Source organism: Pelmatolapia mariae, linkage group LG17 (assembly GCF_036321145.2).
Source record: "Pelmatolapia mariae isolate MD_Pm_ZW linkage group LG17, Pm_UMD_F_2, whole genome shotgun sequence".
NCBI classification, from domain to species: Eukaryota; Metazoa; Chordata; class Actinopteri; order Cichliformes; family Cichlidae; genus Pelmatolapia; species Pelmatolapia mariae.
The window spans coordinates 23,408,587-23,431,074 of NC_086242.1; the positions used below are offsets into that span (position 1 = coordinate 23,408,587).

General features: G+C 41.1%; 1 protein-coding gene across 2 annotated transcripts; it reads left to right on the forward strand.

The window, feature by feature from the left end:
* The first annotated feature begins 452 nt into the window (after positions 1-452).
* On the forward strand, positions 453-22,124 carry LOC134647104 (coiled-coil domain-containing protein 136-like). 2 transcript variants are annotated; one of them, XM_063501260.1, is made up of 10 exons: positions 453-575; positions 2,586-2,785; positions 3,632-3,928; positions 4,327-4,401; positions 5,510-5,803; positions 6,073-6,190; positions 11,979-12,180; positions 12,609-12,743; positions 15,357-15,471; positions 17,025-17,125. In XM_063501260.1, the coding sequence occupies exons 2-9, from the start codon at positions 2,734-2,736 to the stop codon at positions 15,459-15,461; spliced, it is 1,278 nt and encodes a 425-aa protein (XP_063357330.1). In that variant the 5' UTR covers positions 453-575; positions 2,586-2,733; the 3' UTR covers positions 15,462-15,471; positions 17,025-17,125. The 2 variants fall into 2 exon arrangements, with proteins under 2 accessions (XP_063357330.1, XP_063357331.1); XM_063501261.1 differs by lacking the exon at positions 15,357-15,471 and having other exon boundaries at positions 17,025-22,124.
* Positions 22,125-22,488: the final 364 nt, after the last annotated feature.

Consider the following 22,488-nt stretch of genomic DNA (forward strand, 5'->3'; position numbering starts at 1 on the left):
AAATCTCTCCTGCAGGTGTGACCCAGAGACTTTCAGCTGAGACTAAAACCACAGTGAAGCTTTCACATGGTGCAGATGTCTCGCCTCTGTCTCCATTTCTGACTATTTGTGTCTCTTTTTCCATGTGATTCTATTCTTAGTTTTAATGGGGAATTTTTTTTTTCTGTATCAAGACTGAAATAAAATCAGTGTTTGTCATTATTGTGTCGTTTTGCTTCACATGGCTTTGTTAGAGTTGAACACTGTTTCTGTCTGACCACTTGGTGAATCATAACCTGGGCCACTGAAATGTGATCCTTGTTATGTCTGCAACTGCAGCCACTCACACGTCTTCAGTTTCACTGACTGCAGATCAGAGGCAGGAATGGGTTAATAAATGACGTCATGCAGGCTGATTGTGCATTCACATCATGGCCTCTGTCCGTCTGTAGCATGTAGTGACGTCACTCTGCATCACGCTGAGCGAGCAGCTGAGGAGGAAATATAGGACAACAGGAGGAGGAAGAGGAGGAGGAGGTCTGCAGCAAAGCCTGAAACCACAGAGAGTGGTTCAGAGACGAGCAGATCTGCATCAGGTACGTCTTCATCCTGCATGTGTGTGTTGTGTTTGAGCAGCAGAAAAAGGTCGTGCCACAGCCTGTTAGCTGATTCTAAAGGAAGAGTTCAGCATTTTAAAACTGCAATGAGGCAGGGAGAGGATGTTCCAGCAGAAAATCCAAGGAATTACATTTAAACTTTTCCTTTATGAAGGCACAATGACAGGGAAACAGGAGGATTTCAGGCTTTATGGTCACAGTGCAAGCTCAACGAAATGACACAGACGAATGAATGAGGACTTTAATATCAGCAGCAGGACAGCACATACAGAGCACATATAGAGGGTGATGACATGGTGGTATTAATGTGTAATAGTGAGGATAAGATTGTAATTCAGCTCATGTCAGAGCTGCTCTCAGTGTAAAACCTTCAACATGAGGAGTCTCCGCAGATATATCAGATTAACATTGCTGAAGCTGCTCCCGTTTGTGCCTCAGTGTTCATGTTTGAGTTTCCCTGTCAGCTGGGAACTCTGAGGTGTTAAAGCTAATCGATGCTTCTGTATCATCACCGTGTTCTCATCAGTCTTTTTGTTCTTCTTGATCGTGCTGTGTCTGTTTTTCTTGTCTTTTGTGTGTTTTGTAGAAACCTGGCATCAGACAGAAATGTGTGCTGGTCCCTTTAAACTATCCCTGAACGGCTGCACTTACATGCAGAATGCATGAGTACTTGCAGTGTGACTGAAGGTTTCAAGTTAGCTTTACATCCTTTCAATCGGGAAATGTGATGTGTGTTCTCGTCAGCGCTTCGTCCCTGAAAATATTTACAGTCAGAGTGTTTTAAAATCTCAGCAGAGGAGCAGTTTGACATTCAGGTTTAAGTCATGAAATCAGGTGGATTGTTTCCTCTGAAGGGTTTAAACTTTAAATAAATATAATCTGAATACCAAGCTCCAGGTAAACACAGCCACAGCCTTAAATCTGACAGCCTTTCCCAACCAACCAGTCTCTGGAGACCAACAAACCTCTCTAAACGATCATCAAAGGCCACACTGATGAAGAACAAGCACTGCACAGAACAGTAAAACACATTCCAAGATTAATAAATGAAGCTAGCGCTGAAGCTCCAAACTAGCAGTTCTTCTAGTTTCCACTAGAGGCTCCAGGAGTGAGCCAGGCCCAATAGACTTCCTTGTTAAAATAAACATGTTTACAGTCTGAGATGGGATAGAAACTGGTTTGTGCGCTGTACATAATTTCCCACTTCCTGAAACTTGTATTAAACTTCTGTTACATCATAAAGATAAGTAAAATGAAGTAAAAGACAGGAATGGGAAGAATAAGAGTGTCTCTACATGCAGATGACATAGATTTATAAGCTGGAAAAGAAGGAGACTGCAAAAGTTTATCTGGGGTTCATATCAAATATAACGACTGTATGGGGGAAAAATGTTTTTATAAGTCATATGTTTAATTTTACTAACAGGCCATCCAAGAAGTCTGAGCTCCAGTTTTGGTAACCAGTGAAATTCTAGGATTTTGATTGGATGTTACTGCACAGGTATTTGTTCTGAAAACAAAACACAGCACCTCAGAGGTCAAAATGCTAAAACTGATGGCACAAAGCAAACAGCCGATAGCCCTCTTTTATTTACAGTCTGCTAAAGGTTAGCACTTTATTCGTAGGTAACATACCAGCAAACTGAGAGTTAAGGGATTCAGTGGTCTAGGTGATCTCTGTGGTCAATTCTTATTTCAGTCATTTGTCATGAAGAGCGGTCCCAATTTATAACTGTATAGATGACACCAGCCGCCCATGGTTGCTGTTGATTGGTTCTTGTGGCAGTGGTGTCCGCAGAGTGATGCTGTGTTTGCTCCCCTCTCACTGAGGCTATGCGGGTTGGTGGTTAAAAGGCAGCAGAGCTGCAGAGTGAGACATGTGGAGATAGAGTGTGTGTTTGAGGCCCGCACGCTGCCCGCCTCCTCGTGATGCAGTATCTGTCGCAGCTCTCACCGCCTCTCCCTCCTCCCCCTGTGTTTCCCTCCCAGCTCCAGAAGGATGAAAGGGCTGCAGCGGCTCTCTCTACCCGGAGCGTGAGGACCCTTCCTGGGCTCCATCTGCCTCATTCTCTCCCCTCCTCACCCTTCTGGAGCTCTGGGCCCCCATCTCTATAGCTTCCCGTCAATCAGAGGAAACATGGATGCCTTCCGGCTGCCGCCTGTCATCGAGGAGGTCCTCGACCCATCCGGTCAGTCACTGTGTGTGCGTGTGTCTGTGTGAAGGGATAAGCATCAGAGTCCTCATTTTTAGTCCCATTTATTTGACCTTACATTTATTTTATCTTCACCTTGTTAATTATGTTCAGCACTTCCTGTTTCACATAAAAAGCATCATAGAGGCTAGAACAAGGTGTAGACATTTCAGATGTGTCAGAGGTGCAGACTGAGGGGCACGCTGGAATTCAAATTATTACTTTTGATTTAAGAGAAACACATTCTCCGTTATATGAAATATTATTTGGTAGAATTATCTTATTTTATGGGATTTTAACTCTTTTGTTGTTTTTATGCTGATGGTACACACATTTAAAGGTGTTTTGCTGCCAGGTGAAGTCAGGTATATTCAGTTGTTTGCCTTTTCCCTGCCCCTCACTTTAAATGATTTGCTGTTAATGATGCACCAGGTTAAATAAAGGTTAAATCCAGCAGATGTCTCTGCAGCACAGCACACACAAAAAATTGGACATTGAGTAAATTTAGAGGATTTTAAAGTATTTAAAACAAGGATATTTGATAAAACTGTTTAACCTGCTTGAAAAGAATAATTTACATTAAAGCCACCAAACCTCAGACAGTTTCAGTATTTATCTCCCACTAAAATAAAGGATATGACTTTCAGTGACAAACAAGAAGAAACCTGGTTTATTAAGAAGAGCCCTGGTGGTCAAGTAAAGAAGTGCATCATGGTTTTATAATCTTTTAAAATAAATATTGTTTTATTTGGAAACTCCTACAAAATAAGAGAAGTGTATTTTCATCTCTCTTTGTTAAAAATCCTCCTCTGCCTCTTCATTGTCTCCTTCCTCTCTGAGCAGATGAGCTCTGTGAGCTGAAGGAGGAGAAGCCCATCATGCTGGCAGATACCCTCACAGCCAAAGAGAGGGAGTCCCTTGAGGAGAAGGAGGAGACAGGGGGTGAAGGAGAGAAGGGGCAGGAGGAGGAGGAGAAAGAGGTGAAGGAAGAGAAGTCTGAGGATGAGGAGGAAGGCAGCGATAAAGGTAAAGAAGAGGAGCTGGAGGAGCTGAAGGCTCAGGTGTTGCAGCTGCTGCTGGAGCTGGAGGAGACACGGGAGGTGTCTCAGAGACATGAGGAGAGCTTCATGGAGCTGCAGGGTGAGGAGACGTCACTTTGCTTCATATTCATGGTTGTTACTGCTCCTGCATCTCCTGATATGCAGGAGGACAATCAAAACTGCTCCCAACAAACATAGAGGTTTACATTAGCTCTGTAACTTGCACTATTTTATCAACCGATTCACACTATAACCAGGGTTTGCCTCTTATCTGTATTTACTTTTATTCAATTTAATAACGGTACAGTACTCTGTTTTTGGTAACCATTGTCCTTGATGTAAATATGTAAAAATTGTGTATGTTTCTGTTCTGTGTCTTGTGTACTGTTTGTTTGTATATGTGTCTTTCTTGCTGCTGTTACACCCAAATTTCCCCATGTGGGACAATTAAAGGATTATTCTATTCTATTCTATTCTATATCATTTCTCCTTTCAAAGGTCTGTTAGAGGAGGAGCGGCTGGCCAGCGCCCACCAGGCCGAGAGCTTCACCCGGCAGATCCAAAGGCTGCAAGGTGCGCTCCTTCACCTCACTGATTCTGACACTCTGACAGTATGACACTCTGATTCTCTGATTCTCTGATTCTCTGATTCTCTGATTCTCTGACACTGACTCACAGACTCTGACTCTCCGAGACTCTGACACTCTGAGACTGTGAGTCTGACTCACTGTCTCTGACTCAATGGCTCTCTCTGACTCACTGACACTGACTCACTGACTGACTCTCTCTGGCTCTTTGACACTTTGACTCTCTGACTCTCTGACACTGACTCTCTGATCTCTGAGAACTCTCTGAGACACTGACACTCTGAGACTCTGACTCACTGACTCTCTGATCTCTGAGACACTGACACTCTGAGACACTGACACTCTGAGACTCTGACTCACTGACTCTCTCTGGCTTTCTGACTCGCTGTGACTTTCTGATCTCTCTGACTGTCTCTGACTATGACCCTCCGACTCTTTCTGACTCTGATTTTCTGATGCTCCCTGACTCTCTCTTGCTCTCTGACACTTTGACTCTCTGACACTCTGACTCAGACTGACTTTCTGAGACACTGACTCTCTGAGACACTGACTCTCTCTGGCTCTCTGATTCACTGTGACTTTCTTGATCTCTGACTCTCTCTGCTACTAACTCTCTGACTGTCTATGAATCTGACTCTCTGACACTCTGAAACAGATTCTCTGACTCTCTGAGACTGTGACTCTGACTCCCTGACTCAGACTGACTCTCTGAGACACTGACTCTCTGACACACAGACTCTGACCTCTGACTCTCTTATTCACTGATACTTACATACTGACTCTCTGACTCTGACTCTCTGAGACTGTGACTCTGACTCACTGACTCTGACTCTCTGTCTCTCTCTCTGAGACTCTGACTCACTGACTCTGATTCTCTCGGACTCTGACTCTTGGACTCACTGACACTGACTCTCTGACTTTGACTCTCTCTGACTCTCTGAGGCTATGACTCTGACTCTCTGTCTCAGACTGACTCTCTGATTCTGACTCTCTGAGACTCTGACTCACTGACTCTGACTCGCTAACTCTCTGAGACTCTGAAACTTTGATTTTGACTCTTACTCTAATTCTCTCACTCTGTCTGACTCATTCAGCCCAGCTGCGTTCAGTCCAGGAGGAGATGGACAGTCTGGAGGAGGAGAAGGAAAGCGAGCTGGAGGAGGTGCAGCAGGAGCTACGCTCAGCTCAAGAGGAGGTGCTAATGCTGCAGCAGGCAGCCGAGGAGGCAGCAGCAGAGAGAGAGAATGACATTGCCTCCCTTCAGGAAGAGCTATGCCGTCTGAGGGCGGAGCTACAGCGTCTGCACGCCACAACAGCCGAGTACGAACTTGAGGTGACAACACTGAGAGCCGAGCTGAGCATGAAGAGCCACAGTACACTGACACAGGGTAACTGCAACTAAACACAGTAACTATAACTCTAAGTAATATTAACCTGCATTATCTAAGGTTTAGTACCAGTAACTGTAACTAAGTAGGAGAACTGTAAATAACAGATGGGACCTTTATCACCTGAGATGAAGGAAACAAAGTGAACAAACATCTGATGCACCAATAATGCAGAGATGTAATAACATGTTTGTTTCTTCATTAGAATCAATAAGACAATTATTAGTCAGTTGATCAATACTGATATCAGTCTTTGTCTATTGATACAGGTGAGGTCACTCAGCTGCAGGACGAGTTCAACTCTCTGACAGACCAACGTCAGAATCTGACTAGTGACAACAAACAGCTGAACAACAAGGTGGAGGAACTGCAGCAACAACAAGACGCGTGAGTGACCTGAGCAGCTTCAGTCAAAACATCCACCTACACCTGACACACAAAATTCTTCAAGCTTGGGTTTTCTACCAGAGGCTTTTCTTGTGTGGTAGACCCCACCCTCTGTGGATCTTGTGCTCAGAGCTTGTCTGATCATTTCCTAATAATATTTAAATTTACAATAATGAATTACACGGCAGTGGGGAATAGATTTCATCACACCAGATGTCTTTCTGAAAGCACTGTAACTAAGTTCAAGGTCTTGTTAATAATTTTACTTCTTCACTGTGTACGACTGCACAATGTGGCTCCTCTGAACAAGAAAGCCTCAGATCAGAAGAACTTGACTCCCTGGTATAACTCTTAAACACAAACCTTAAAGATAAATTGTAAGCTGGAGAGGAAATGGCATATCACAAATTTAGAAGTTAATTATTTAGCCTGGAAAAATAGGCTAATAGGCTTTATTGTTGTTTATTGTTTTGAAAATGTCCCCCGTAAAGCTAGAACGTCTCACTATTCATCATTGTTTTAAGAAAATAAGAATAACCCCAGGTTTCTCTAAAGCACTATAGCCAGGCTGACAAAAGGTTACAAATTATGTTGTTATGGCCTCTGACGGTGGACTTAACTCTGTGCTGGTCCTGCTAGACCACAGTGCAGCGTTCGATAGTGTTGACCATAATATTTTATTATAGCGATTAGAACTTGATGTAAGTGTTACAAGTACTGCACTGCAGTGGTTTTAATCATATCTATCTAATGGACTCCAATTTGTTCATGTAAATGGAGAGTCCTCTTTACACACTAAGGTTGATTATGGAGTTCCACAGGGTTCTGTGCTAGGACCAATTCTATTTACATTATACATACTTCCTTTTGGCAGTATCACCAGAAGGTATAGCATACATTTTCACAGCTATGCAGATGACACCCAACTTTATCTATCCATGAAGCCAGATAACACACCAATTAGTTAAACTGCAGCAATGTCCTAAAGACACAAAAGCCTGGATAACCACTAATTTAACGCTTGTAAATTTAGATAAAACTGAGGTTATTGTACTCTGCCCTGAAAATCTTATAAATATGGTATATAACCAGATTCTTACTCTGGATGGCATTATCTTGGCCTCCAGTGACACTGTGAATCTTGGAGTCATTTTTGACCAGGATATGTCCTTCAGTGCGTATATTAAATAGATACAGATGTGGACAAAATTCTTGGTATCCTTCAGTCAATAAAAGAAAATCTCACAATGGTCACAGAAATAACTTTAATCTGACAAAAGTAATAATAAATAAAAATTCTATAAATGTTAGCCGATGAAAGTCAGACATTGCTTTTCAACCATGCTTCAATAGAATTATTTAAAAAATAAATGCATGAAACAGGCCTGGACAAAAATGATGGTACCCCTAGAAAAGAATGGAGATAATGTGACCAAAGGGACATGTTAATCCAAGGTGTGTCCACTAATTAGCATCAGGGGTGTCTACACTCTTGTAATCAGTCAGTGGGCCTATATATAGGGCTCCAGGTAATCACTGTGTTGTTTGGTGACATGGTGTGTACCACACTAAACATGGATCAGAGGAAGTGAAGGAAAGAGTTGTCTCAGGAGATTAGAAAGAAAATCATAGACAAGCATGTTAAAGGTAAAGGCTATAAGACCCTCTCCAAGCAGCTAGATTTTCCTGTGACAACAGTTGCACATATTATTCTGAAATTTAAGATCCATGGGACAGTAGCCAACCTCCCTGTACGTAGCCGCAGGAGGAAAATTGATGACAAATCAAAGAGACGGACAATTCGAATGGTAACAAAAGAGCCCAGAAAGTCTTCTAAAGAGATCCAAGGGTGAACTTCATGCTCAAGGAACATCAGTGTCAGATCGCACCATCCGTCATTGTTTGAGCCAAAGTGGACTACATGAGAGACAACCAAGGAGGACACCACTATTGAAAACAAATCATAAAAAAGCCAGACTGGAATACGCCAAACTACATGTTGACAAGCCACAAAGCTTCTGGGAGAATGTCCTATGAACAGATGAGACAAAAATTGAACTTTTTGCCAAGGCACATCAGCTCTATGTTCAAAGACAGAAAAATTAAGCATATCTAGAAAAGAACACTGTCCCTACTGTGAAACATGGAGGAGGCTTTGTTATGTTCTGGGGCTCCTTTGCTGCATCTGGCACACAGTGTATTATATCTGTGCAGGGTACAATGGAATCTCGAGATTGTCAGAAAGCTTGTTCTCAGTCGCAGTCATGGGTCTTGCAACAGGACAATGACCCAAAACACACAGCTAAAAACACCCAAGAATGGCTAAGAGGAAAACATTGGACTATTTTAAAGTGGCCTTCTATGAGCTCTGACCTCAATCCTATAGAGCATCTTGGGAAGGAGCTGAAACAGGCTGTCTGGAAAAGGCGCCCTTGAAAAAGGAAACAACTGAGGCAGTTTGCTAATGAGGAGTGGGCCATAATACCTGCTGAGAGGTGCCGAAGTCTCATTGACAGTTACAGGAATGTTTTGATTGCAGTGATTGCCTCAAAAGGTTGTGCAACAAAATATTAAGTTGTGGGTACCATCATTTTTGTCCAGGCCTGTTCCATGCATTTATTTTTTAAATAATTCTATTGAAGCATAGCTGAAAAGCAATGTCTGACTTTCATCGGTTAACATTTATAGAATTTTTATTTATTATTACTTTTGTCAGATTAAAGTAATTTCTGTGACCATTATGAGGTTTTCTTTCATTGACTGAAGGGTACCAACAATTTTGTCCACGTCTTTTCCATTTCCGCAATATCTCTAAAGTTAGAAATATCCTGTCTCAGAGTGATGCTAAAAAACTAGCTTTGCGTTTATTACTTCTAGGCTGGACTACTATAATTTGTTATTATTAGGTTGTTCTAAACACTCCCTGAAAAGCCTTTAGTTAATCCAAAATGCTGCAGCAAGAGTACTGACAGGGACTGAATTGGATTCAATTCATTTCAATTCAATTCAATTCAAGTACGGTGGTTAGCCTCACAGCAAGAAGGTCCTGAATTCAATTCCACCATCAGGCCAGGGTCTTTCTGTGTGGAGTGTGCATGTTCTCCCCGTGTGTTCGCTCCGGGTACTCCAGCTTCCTCCCACAGTCCAAAGACATGCAGAGAAGAAGCTGAAGGAGCGCCTGGCAGCACAAACGAACCAGCTGCTAGTTGACGAGAGACACCCAAAATGGCTAACCGAAGGCTGGACAGTCCTGATCCTCAAGGACCCCCAGAAGGGACCGGTCCCATCCAACTACCGACCAATAACCTGCCTCAGTACCAGGCATCATAGCAGCTAAGATGAACAGGCACATGGCTCCATACATGAGCGGGGCACAGAAAGGGATGGGCAAGAATACCAGAGGTGCAAAACACCAGCTACTGGTAGACCGAGCAAACAGCAAAGACTGCAAGACTAGACTCACCAACCTGTGCATTGACTGGATTGCTTACAAGAAGGCCTATGACTCAATGCCCCACACCTGGATCTTGGAATGCCTAGAACTATACAAGATCAGCAGGACCCTAAGAGCATTCATCAGGAACTCAGTGGGGATGTGGCGGACAACAGTAGAGGCCAACCTCAAGCTCATAGCACAAGTCACCATCAAGTGCAGGATCTACCAAGGAGATGCTCTGTCCCCACTGCTGTTCTGCATAGGCCTTAACCCCCTCAGTGAGATCATTGACAAGACTGGTGTTGCAGGCATGGCCCTTTAAGGGCGAAGCCTGATGGGAAATGTATTCCGGGCGGTGAAGGGATGTGTGGGACTGCCCTCTTGTTGTGGTTGTGTGTGTGGAGCGAGAGAGAGAAGAAAAGGGGGGGAAATAATGAGTAGCCACAGAAGAAACGGAAAGAAAAGTATTAAAAGGAATATAATAACTCCCACGGCAGCCAGAGGTGTGTCGGCGATGCTCATTGTGAGTAAACTGTTACAGCCCACTGTACACGGTGTTCGCGCCTTGGAGGAAAATAAAGTTCCGGTGAAGCAGTTTTCCTACCCCTCCTTCTGTCTTTTTACTAGCGGAGTTGACCTGTACAGTAAGCTAGTTACCGGCTACGAGCCAGTCACAGAACCTGAAGTAACAGCCAGAGGTCTCCTTATTACGGTTCGGGGCCGCGGACCTGGCGAGGTAACACTGGCTACGGATACCAACTACGGAATGGAGCAGTTGTCAGCCACCTTCTGTACATGGATGACATCAAACTGTATGCCAAGAGTGAATGAGACATAGATTCACTGATCCACACCACCAGGATATACAGCAATGACATCGGAATGTCATTTGGACTAGAGAAATGTAGTTGGATGATAACAAAGAGAGGGAAGGTAGTCAGAACTGAGGAGATCAAACTACCAAAAGGCAACATTGCAGACATAGAGGGCAGCTACAAGTACCTGGGGATCCCACGGGCAAATGGGACCAATGAAGAGGCCGCTAGAAAAGCTGCAACCACCAAGTACCTGCAGAGGGTCAGGCAAGTCCTGAGTAGTGAGCTGAACGGTAAGAACAAGATCCGGGCTATCAGCACCTACGCCCTGTCCGTGATCAGGTACCCTGCTAGCATAATAACCTGGCCAAAGGAGGTGATAGAAGCCACTGACATCAGAACAAGGAAGCTCCTGACCATGCATGGAGGGTTTCACCCCAAATCCAGCACCCTGAGGCTGTACACTAAGCGGAAGGAAGGAGGCTGGGGACTGGTGAGTGTCAGCACCACAGTCCAGGATGAGACAAGAAACATCCACGAATACATCACGAAGATGGCCCCAACTGACCGAGTGCTCAGTGAAAACCTCAGGCAGCAGAAACCCAAGAATGAGGAGGAAGAGGAGGAACCATCACGGAAGGACAGGACCCTACACAGTATGTACCACTGGCAGATAGCAGAGGTGGCTGATATCCAGAAATCCTACCAGTGGCTGGACAAAGCTGGACTGAAAGACAGCACAGAGGCACTAATCATGGCAGCACAGGATCAAGATCTGAGCACAAGACCCACAGAGGCTAGGGTCTATCACACCAGGCAAGACCCCAGGTGCAGGCTATGTAAAGATGCCACTGAGACAATCCAGCACATAACAGCAGGGTGTAAAATGCTAGCAGGCAGGGCATACATGGAACGCCATAACCACGTGGCTGGCATAGTATACAGAAACATCTGTGCCGAATACGGCCTGGAAGTCCCAAGGTCAAAATGGGAGACGCCCCTTAGTGTGGTGGAGAATGACCGAGCTAAGATCCTGAGGAACTTCCAGATACAGACTGACAAAATGGTGGTGGCTAACCAACCGGACATAGTGGTGGTAGACAAACAGAAGAAGACGGCCGTAGTGATAGACGTAGCGGTTCCGAATGGCAGCAACATCAGGAAGGAACACGAGAAGCTCTAGAAATACCAAGGGCTCAGAGAAGAGTTTGAGAAAATGTGAAGGGTGAAGGTAACGGTGGTCCCAGTGGTAATCGGAGCACTAGGTGCGGTGACTCCCAAACTAGGTGTGTAGCTCCAGCAGATCCCAGGAACAACATCGGAGATCTCTGTCCAGAAGAGCGCAGTCCTAGGAAGAGCTAAGATACTGCGCAGGACCCTCAAACTCCCAGGCCTCTGGTAGAGGACCTGAGCTTGAAGGACAGACCGCTCGCCCCTGCGAGCGGAAATTTTTTTTTTTTTTTAGGGTGTTTGTATATATCTCACTTTGTCTCCTGAAGCTGCTGTTCCAACAGATCTTCTGTCTGATGGCAAATAGGTGTGATGACGTGTATCTGGCAGTCAGAGTGGAGGGCAGTACTGAACATGAAAAGGACAACCAGGTGAAGGCGGACTCTTACATCACGGTGTTCCAGTCCAGACCTGAGCAGAAAGACTCATCTGATATACAGGAGGAGATCAGCATCCTGAAGGTCAAACTGAGACAAGCTGAGGAGACAGCGCAGAAGGTCCAGAGAGAGGTGAGAGGTGACTGCTGTTTATGAGCTAAAACATCTGGATGTTTACTATAGATGGACATCATATTTGGTCAGTTTAATCCAAAGACTGTTGATATCTTGAATTGCAAAGCTTTTGATTTTACCTTTAATAGTCATCTGTAGCAGCATGGCAAATTTAGCATTTCAACATTAAAAAACAGGTAGTTGTAACTCGAATAGAATAGAATAGAATAGAATAGAATAGAATAGAATAGAATAGAAACATGCTTTACTGTCATGGTACATGTTTAATGAAATTGTGGGAAATTGTTGCCAGTATGGAATCAGCATCTTCCAATAGTCTTCAGGTTTACAGACCAAAAAGGTCCTGACCTGCCCATAGTATCTTTGTCTCTTATATAAATATCTGTTATTGATTTGTTGTTGTGTTTCAACTGTCCTTCCTTCAGTGTGAAGGTTTGAAAGGTGAGCTGGCCGAGCTTCAGCAGCTGTATGACTGCAGCCAGCGGGAGCGAGCGGCACTTGAACAGGAGCTGCAGCGCTGCAAGGCTGAGCTGCAAAAACTGGTGGGCAGGAAGTCACAGGTGAGAGGTCACAGGTAAAAGCCTCAGGTGCTTAGTGAAGTTGGGTATGTTACACTGTTAAAATGTTTCAGTACTGATAGATTATTTGGTCTCAGGTAACCATGCCTGACAGAGATTAGGGTTAAAACTCCCTCCCTCTGGAGAGGAAAGGGTGAGGTTTAGATTAACATAGCAGAACATTTTCAGGTAAGTGTTTAGAGAAAAAAAATCTGGTCCGTGCTCTGTCACATGACGCCTCTCTGTCTGTACTGTGTGCATGTTGGCCGGTAACAGCTAAGCCCAAACGCTCTCTGGATCATTTTGCTTTCAGCTCTGCTCCTGTGGCCGGTTTCTGACAGTTTTTCTGTGAGCTTCTAAATGTCTGTCGCTTCAGGGCACGTTGTCTTTTGTCTGGTCTTTCGCCTATATCGCACAGCCCTTGAAAATGAATTTCATACAAAAACAAAGAACACTGACATTTACAGCTCATCTGATATGGAACATCTCCTGCAAGACAGACCAGTGCAAACAGTTTGGGACTCTTTACTTTAACATCAGTAAATCAATTCTTCCCGGAGACTCCAAAACTTGAACAAATAAATTCCCCAGTTAGGTGACTCAGTATTGATCAACTGTCAGTTTTTCACACCTTATGACTCAAATTGACTTGAGGTTTCACTAGGTAGGATGTGAAATTCAACTGATTTTCATTTTTCATAATGTCAAATGGATTAAAGAGACTAGAAACTCTAACAACCAAATGCTGCTCCCCCCCAAGGAGCAGCATTTGGTGACAGTGAGGAGCAAAACTCCCTTCTAACAGGAAAAAACCTCCAGCATAACCAGGATCAGAGAGGGGCAAGCCATCTAGTCTGATGTAGTTCCACAAAAGAGGGGCCTTAAAGATGAAGGCTCTGCCTCCCATTCTACTTTTAAATACTCTACGAACCACAAGTAAGCCTGCAGTCTGAGAGCAAAGTGCTCTAACGGGGTGATATGGTACTATGAGGTTATTAAAATAAGATGGGGCCTGATTATTTAAGAGCTTAAATGTGAAGAGCAGGATTTTAAATTCTGGATTCTTAACAGGGAGTCATTGAAGAGAAGCCAAAATAGAGATGTATGCTCTCTTTCCTGTCAGTACTGTTGCTGCAGAATTTGGGTTCAACTGAAAGATTTTCAGGAAGTTCTTAGGGCATACAAATAACAAATTGCAGCAGTTCAACCTAGAAGTAATAAATACAATAACTAGTTTTTAGCATCACTCTGAGACAGGATATTTCTAATTTTAGAGATATTGCGGAAATGGAAGACAGCAGTCCCACATATCTATTTAATATGCACATTGAAGGACATATCCTGGTCAAAAATGACTCCAAGATTTCTCACAGTGTTACTGGAGGCCAAGGTAATGCCAACTAGAGTAAGAATCTGGTTATATACCATATTTCTAAGGTTTTCAGGGCAGAGTACACTAACCTCAGTTTTATCTAAATTTATAACCATTAAATTAGTGGTTATCCAGGCTTTTATATTTTTAAGACATTAATGTAGTTTTACTAATTGTTCTGTCTTATCTAGTTTCATGGACAGTTAAACTGGTATGGATTTTTGCATACCAGTGAAAATCATAATCCTTTGTCCGTGACAGCACTCAAGACCTGCTGTTTGACTTCACCCTTATCTGGATCTCCAGCCATGCTTTCAACACTCCTACTTGTAATTTGAACTGTAAACTGTAAAATTAAAAACTAAGTTTGGTTTTCTAAGACTTGCTGAGGAACTTTCCTGACTTGAGCATTTGCATTCACTAGTGCTGACATGAGGTTTGACTCAGAACTTGTTGTGGCACTTGCCTTTCTTTTCTTTGGAGTTGACTTTGTAAACAGTGACCTGGTCCCCAATCCACTCCTCTTCATCAGATTATTCATTCAATTTCTTATCCACCATGCAGCACTGCAGGGGTGTCATTATTTTGATAGTAGCAGCCTTTAGTACCTCCTTCCCTTGGCAAAAATTAAATGGGATTTTTTCATGGGCCTCCAGAAAATATCACTTTGTGAAATATAAACATTTTAGGATGAATTTAGGATCTTTCCACCTAGTGAGATATAAACTCACTCGTGAGAATACTAACGCTAGGCTAACAAACTTGTTAGGAAACACATCAACTTTTAAGATGGCTCTCTACAGCCAAAGCTGACCTGGTAGTTAAACTCTTACCCAAAAGCCCCTGCAGGGCTGCTGATGCTTCAGATTTGATCTCCAAAAGTCTTGAAATGACAAGATGCTGATGTTTTAATGTTAAAGACTTAAAACAAAACAAAACAAAAAAACCTCACCATCTTGTCTTTAATTTTTCAGTTTCCTCACTTCATTTCCATTTTTTTTGTCTGATTGCCGTCTCTTCTGTTTCACATGAAATTTACACGAGAAACTGAAAAATTCTCTGAAAATTTGATGAGTTTTGATGATCGACCTGCCTGCCTATCAGTCATTTCACATCAGATCACTCGTTTTCATTTGCTCCCTGCTTGCCGTTCGCCCTCACGCCCTCTGACTTTATTATTCTGATTATTTCATTTTCTCCTCTCTCCATACTCCCCACACTCCTACCTTCTGTCTTCTTCCCAGAACTGCACTCGCCAGTCTGAGCCCCCTGTTCTCTCCATCCCCTTCATAGGAATGATTGTAATAGTGGCCTTGATTTGGTGCTGGTGGGAGGAGCTGGCGTCTTAGATGGGACCAGGTATGGCCATGACCTTCTTTCTCTACCAGGCGCTTTGAAGAAAAACTGCCTCTGCATTTGTTTCCACAAATGAAGAAACAATTGCTTCAGATGAACCCCTCTGTCATTTAAAGAGTTTAAAAGTGGAAACCTCTGCCACCATGACTTCCCGATCTCTGTTCAAATCCAGGTTTTACTTGTTTGTTTGAACTGTAGTAGTACATCAGCCGTGCCGGGTGTTCCATCCTCCATCATCCATGATTTTACATGCTCATGTCCCGACTGATTTAATGCTGGGCTCAGTTTGTTTTGTCAGGTTGCTTGAGTTTCTGTGAAGCAAATCAAATATGAAGGAAGGTTGGTGGTTCAATCCGCGTCTGCTTTCTGTATGCCAAATATCTTTGGGCAAGATACTAACCCCAAGTTGCTCTCCGATGCGTCCATCAAATTATGAATCCGTGTTAATGTTAGATAGAAAACACTTGCATAGAAAGAAGTGCTTGTGCGAATGGGTGTGAATGTGTGAATGAGCTAAGTTGTGCAAAGTTGCACTTTGAGTGCTCAGAGTAGAAAAGCACTGTATAAGAACCGGTCCATTTACCATCTGTCCATCAAAGAGTCCATAATAATGTAATCTTTACACTTTAATTCTTAGATTAATGTCAGAATTCTGAGAAAAAAGTCAGAATTCTGACTTTAATCTCAGAATTCTGACTTTTTTCTCAGAATTCTGGAAAACAAGAAAGAAAAAGATGTTCCCACTCTTTTTTTTCCCCAGTGGCCCTAATCCTCTTCCGTACTTTTATCTTTTATATCTTTTTAAAGAAAATCTATTTCTTTATTTATCTTTTTTGTATTTTCTTTATCACCGAGAGCACCACTGTAATTTTTGTTATGTTCTAGCAGCATAAAGCCAGTAAAGAAAATCTTGAATCAGAAGAGTCTTTGCTTGTGACACAGCACGGACTTTTTCTGTAAGATTAAATATTTTCAGTTTATGTATTTTTGCATCTTAGCATTGACTCTGTTTGTAATTGTGAGGCACAAAAAATGTCCTTCACCTTTCGCCTAAACACAGCCATACAGAGGTAGTTAGAAAAATACTGAATGACCTGCCACTTACTCTTCATTTGTGACCAGTACGAATGGATTCGCAGAACATCTAAAAGTTCCCAAACATCTTAGAGGTTCCACACTAAAACTTTGCTTATGGTCATATTCAGTATTTTTTGTTGTCAATTTGTGTGGGTTCTTTGCATATGTGTTTAGAATATGCAGAGGTTGAAGAGGCTCTGCTTCAGGGGCCACCTGATTTCTTCAGCCCTCTGGACCAGATCCTACAAGCACATTCAGAATGTGGTGGGTGGTCAGAATGTAGTCCTCTTTTATAAAAAGCATTGTCCCCTTTTTTATAGACGTTTCCATTATTTGGTACATCCAAATGGAAAAGAACTGCAAAGTCAAAATAAAGTATCAAACTCCATTTAAAGTTTCCAAAATATCCAGCATGTGGCTAAAACCTAATGTGCTTATAAATAAATTTTATTCTAACCTGTCTTGTCGTCTCCCGGCAGCGCGACTGTGAAGGCTGGAACCTGGCAGTGGTGGCAGTCGCCGTGGCAGCCATTGCTGTTCTGGTTGTCCCTAGTTTCACCAGGGCTTGAGGAGTACACAGGAAGCGACCTCACGGTGAACTGTAGGATTGTGGGATTGCCGTCATCCATCCAGTGCTGCCCTCATACATGTGACCATCCTGATGTCTGCTTGTTGCATCTCCACGACACTTTGACCCAAACGCCACAGACGTCAGTGAGTGCTGGAGGGGAAAGCAATAGGAATTCCCGACATCGTCTACTATGATTCTTTACTCTTCCTGCAGGTCAGCTCTGCGCAGATGGTCAAGCGGTTGATTTATTGATTACTCACCATCACAGTTCAAGAGTTGAACAGAATATCTCATTTTGTTGTATCTTCCAGAAGTACCAGAAGTAGCTTGTCATGAGGTTCGTGAAGACAGTGGACTAAGTTTCACTTTCGTGTTAGTGGATGCTACATATATTTAAAAAAAAAATGTCTCTACATTCAGTGTTAAAATGGAAAATATAAACTCATGGGGTGAAATGATCTAATTAACTTACTGATAAAACATGCTTACTTACTTGAATAGTTTTGGTGATTATTCATTAAAATTAGATTTGATCAAACAGCAGTCCAAAACAAAAGGGTCATTAATTTAAAGACAACACTCTGAAAAAGTAGCACATTTTTACTTTAAAAATGACTTGAGTTATTATATTTTCCTTCAGCTTTAAAATGATTTGCCTTATTTCTGTCCTGGTGACTTTAACGAGTACTTTGCACTTACTGATAAAGGAGAAAACAGTAGCAGATAAAACTTGATTGTTAAGTGTTTCAAATACTTCCTTCCTTCTTAATGTTGTACATCATCTGATCATGTATTTGTCAGAAACTTAACGCTGATTAACTTTAATCAGCGTTAAGTTTCAGCAGGTCTGGTTTGTAGCATGAAACATCGGGATTAGCTTTATTTTACCTTCCTCACTTCTTATAAATCCGTTTACATGTCTGGATTTCTGTTTTTCAAATGTGTAGTATGACTATCTATAAAAGTAAAATAGCACTTTAAAAAAATATATTTCCTAAAGCTCATTTCTAAAGAGAGATAATTTCTGTGGACTGATTACACTGTGTTTAAATTCAGATTGTGCCAGAGTTGTTTTCATTTTGCACAGTTAGGTGTAGCAGATGGTTTTCATTGATTTATTTATTGATTTATTTTTGAACAGACACTTTCCTCCTTCTCTGAAATAATGCTAGGGGGATTTTTTGTTGTTAATTTGTAGAAAATTTGATTAAAATCAAAACACAGCAAATGCTGGTGTTACTTAACATGCAAATTTCAGATTTGTGTATGCAGATGACACTTTTCTTTATTTTTAAGAAGAGCAGAGTTTGATCAAAACGTAATGAACTGAAAACTATAATGATTAAACAGCAAATTAAGTTTTTACTAAAAAAGTCCAAATTTTATGTATGCAGATGATACATTATTTTACATCTAACGGTTGAGCACAATGCAGCAAAATGAATTTCATGAAAATTTGATTAATTGAAAAATGATAGAAGTTAAGCTCATATACAGTCCTAATCAAATAAGGGCACTGGGCGATATCTATTTACAAATAATAATGGAGGAGGACCAGAAATGATGTCATGTAGTGGAACACCTTTCACTAAATTCAAAATGACAGTGATAAGGACACAAAGTTTTATTTAGATTCCAACAGTGAATATTTCAGGGTATGTGGAACACCACAAGACGTTGTTTTGTTTTGTTTATTTTTTTCTTCTGTAGAAAATAAAAACTGGGATGGATCTTGTCTGAAAGGGGCGGCAAAAATTTAGCATTTAATATAAAACCCCAAAGAGAAGTCTACATCTGCATTTTGGTTGATCAAACTTCTCAGATGCCTCAGATCATCCTTCTGAATAAACACTTTTTTCTGTAAGCTTTTGAATCTTTTTACTACCCAAATACATCTCTTTTTTGCTTTTGCACATAGACACATTTCAAACTTTATGGTTCCTAAGTTATGTTTACATTTAAATGGAGACCAAATAATCCTAGAAAATAAGAATAAGCTGTTCAGATGACTGTGATCCCTTTCAGGGTGGAACCAGGTACTTCTGTCAAACTTGTTTCAGTAAGATAACAACTAGCTCAGACATTCCAGTTTATTTACAACATATGGCACTGCAAATGAAGATTGAACTATGACACGTGTACTTGACTGAAGATATTAAAAGCATTAATTTGATAAAGCAGGGCTTTAACAAACTGTGGGAATTTAAAATGAATAAAGGCTTATTAATTAATTTAAGATTATTTAAATTAATTAATAATTAAATCCGAAGTTTGATCAGGCTATTATACTGTATTGTTTAAAACAACTAGTAGCATGTGCTGTTAGGAGCTCCTATAAACATTTTGCATGACAAACACGTGTAGCCTACTTTAAAGACACTTGCTGAAGGAAAAACATATTTTACACATTTAACTGATGTTGTGAAGTTTTCTTAGTAATATGTGTAGGTCAGCTCCCAGCAGAAAAAAAAAACCAATAATATATATGAAAAGTTAGTCACGATAAAGACTTAATTGCCACACAACTTTCACGTGGTAACTTTTTTTAATGTACTTATTTATTCAAATTAAAGGTATGAAAGCCCATTACTGCCAGAAAAGGGAAACCAGTTAGGAACAAAACATTATTATCTCATTAATGTCACTAGCTAAGTCAACATTAATTAGATAATAAGACAGATGTTGAGTTGCACATTATTTAATCATTTTGATCAGTGAGTTTCAACTAATTTTATAGTGATATTTTAGAACATAAAATACTAATAGTTATAACCTATATTTGACCTGCTAGTGTTTTTGGTATTTCCTGGGCTTGAATCTGGTTTTGTGTTGTATCAGGGCTCTCACTGTCTTTAGTGTTGTCTTTGTTGGTCTTGTGTTAAAAATGTGTCTGAAAATATGTAATTTATTTGAGACTTCCACAACCTTACCTGGCACTGAATCAATTCCTCCAGAATGTTTTTAAATCTGTGTTTTACTGTGAATACAAACTCGATACTATTTTTTTATCATTATGTCAGTAAAATTACAAAAATCTTCCTAAAAGCTGCATGCCGGTGTTCCTCTGTACCGTTTTGGTATCTTTGCTTTGATCAGTGCTTTGTTCTGATTTTTCTTCCACTTAGTTTCTTCTTTGTTCTGTTTTAAAGTGCATAATTTTCCTACAGCTTCTGTGATAATAAGTATGTGATAGTTCGTCAGATGTTTGCAAATCTAGCATTAAGAAGAGTCTGGGGGTGGACTGATTATTGGTTTCCTGATACATTAATATACAGCAGCACAACTCAGACTGTTTGTCCATTATGCAGAAATCACATCTGAATTTATAGAACAATTTAAAAAACTTTCTTTCATCTATTGTGTGAATATGGATTTACTTTGAAAACTTCTCAAACATCTGAGTTTCCTGTTAGGCCACCAAATCTCCTCTGATGGTTCTCGTATGTCTGTGTTGGAGTTATCTTGACAAAAGTCACAATAATATAATCAAAATACGAAATGTGTCAGTTTATCTGCTGGGTTTCTGCCACAGTAACTTGCACTTGATATCAATTTCTGGAGGTCTGTGATAGTTTTTATGTACTTCTGAAAACAGAACAAGTACTTATCTGATCCTTTTGTTGTTCTCTTTTCACAAAATGAAAATGTAAAAGTGAAAAGGCGTGTTTTGTTTTATCAGTGATATCCTGAATCCGTCCATCCTTAGCACAGTCCTGACAAACGTTAGCTCCCAGTAGGTATCTCCATCCTGCATGTTAGGTTTAGAGGAATAGTGACTTTGCATGAAATTAGAAGAGTAGATGTAGCCGCTGTAGCAGCTTCAGCCAAGCTGTAGCATGAGCGCTAAAATCCAATTCTTCCATTAGCCGATGCAGACTGTGTTATTAGCCAATTGTTTTTATGGTGGATTTTAGTTTCATCTGGGTTTAACCAAGCTGAGCATGAACACTGGAACCATGGGAGCACCTGAACATCTACATGATGGTTTACATTAAGTTTATGTGGCACACAGCTAAAGACATCGTTATCATTGAACTAGTTTAACTTATAGAACTACAAACAGTTTAACCCAACATGTTTTCCTGCTGGTTTCTAACTGGTGCTGTGTCGCGCAGCTGTGTCTAATAGAAATAGCAGTTTATTATAGTTATCTATCAGTAGCAGCTAGTTCAGCCTAATTTAGCACAAGTCCGTGTAGCTGCTGAAATACTGGCATGTTTTATTAGCTAAGTGATATTTTTGTTGTTATTAACCACTGCAGGCATTACGCTAGTTTCTTCTAGTACTGACAGGTATTGTTGTAGTTTTTTGTAACTGGTGTTTATAAAATTAGCTTAGCCTAGCTTAACATATGTTAGCCAGCATAACTAAAGATAGCATGCTAAATGTTTTTCCATATTTTGGGATTTATTTGGTAGTTAGCAATAGATGTATTCAACATCATGCTAGTTGGTATAAAAATGAATGTTATGGTTTGTTGTTTTGTTTTGTTTTGTTTTGTTTTGTTTTGGGGGTGGGACAAGTGTTCATATGTTTAAACGTGATTAGCCAAGCTCAGCGTTGATTAGGATGACACATAGGGGGAAACTGCCAATGAGATTAAAAAAAAATACAGAAGAAACTGATAGCTATCAGTTTGCCCCTGAGTTCCAGCCTTTTTGCAAAGCTAGGTTCATCCTGGATGTGTACTTAGACAACGGTGAAAATGAACCATCAGAAAAGATTTTAAAATGTCTGACTGTTTAAACTCCTCAGATTTCACTGCTGATTGTGCGTCAGGTGTTACTGTCAAGTATCAGGTGTGCTGTATGAACTCTGCTTCTACTTTGGCGTCCTGAATCTCAGCCGCAAAAAAGCGGAACGTCACTGTCATCTGGCTGCTGTTTCTCTTCTTTGTTTTTGATCTCTGTTCTTGATGTTTTTGCACTATGCTAACATCTGTCTGGGACTGTATTTTATGTTTGGTTTGGTAAATGATCTAATACAAATAAACATAGTTTTCCTTGTCTTTCATGTGTTCAGCATTATGGTATATTTTCAGAATTACTGGTAAAAACAACCTTGAGACATTACATGCACCTGTTTCAACCATGCAATTATCTATTCAACCAATCACATGGCAGCAACTTATTGCTTTTAGGTATGTAGACATCATGACAATGACCTGCTGAAGTGCTTGGTTGTTGGTGCTAGAGAGGCTGGTCTAAACTTGAAGCGACTGGACTCCAGCAGCAGAAGACCTCACATGTACCACTTTTGTTCACTAATAACAGGAGGCTACAGAGAGGCTACAGTTTACACAGACTCACAAAAACTGGACAACAGAAGACAAAAAAACGTTTCCTGGTCTGATGATGATTCCTGCTAGTACA

Excerpts from the sequence above, each read along its gene's own strand:
- LOC134647104 (XM_063501260.1), top strand. The coding sequence starts at position 2,734 with ATGGATGCCTTCCGGCTGCCGCCTGTCATCGAGGAGGTCCTCGACCCA. Across the intron at positions 3,929-4,326 it reads GAGCTTCATGGAGCTGCAGG|GTCTGTTAGAGGAGGAGCGG; the intron begins GTGAGGAGACGT and ends CTCCTTTCAAAG. Across the intron at positions 6,191-11,978 it reads CTGCAGCAACAACAAGACGC|GTGTGATGACGTGTATCTGG; the intron begins GTGAGTGACCTG and ends GATGGCAAATAG.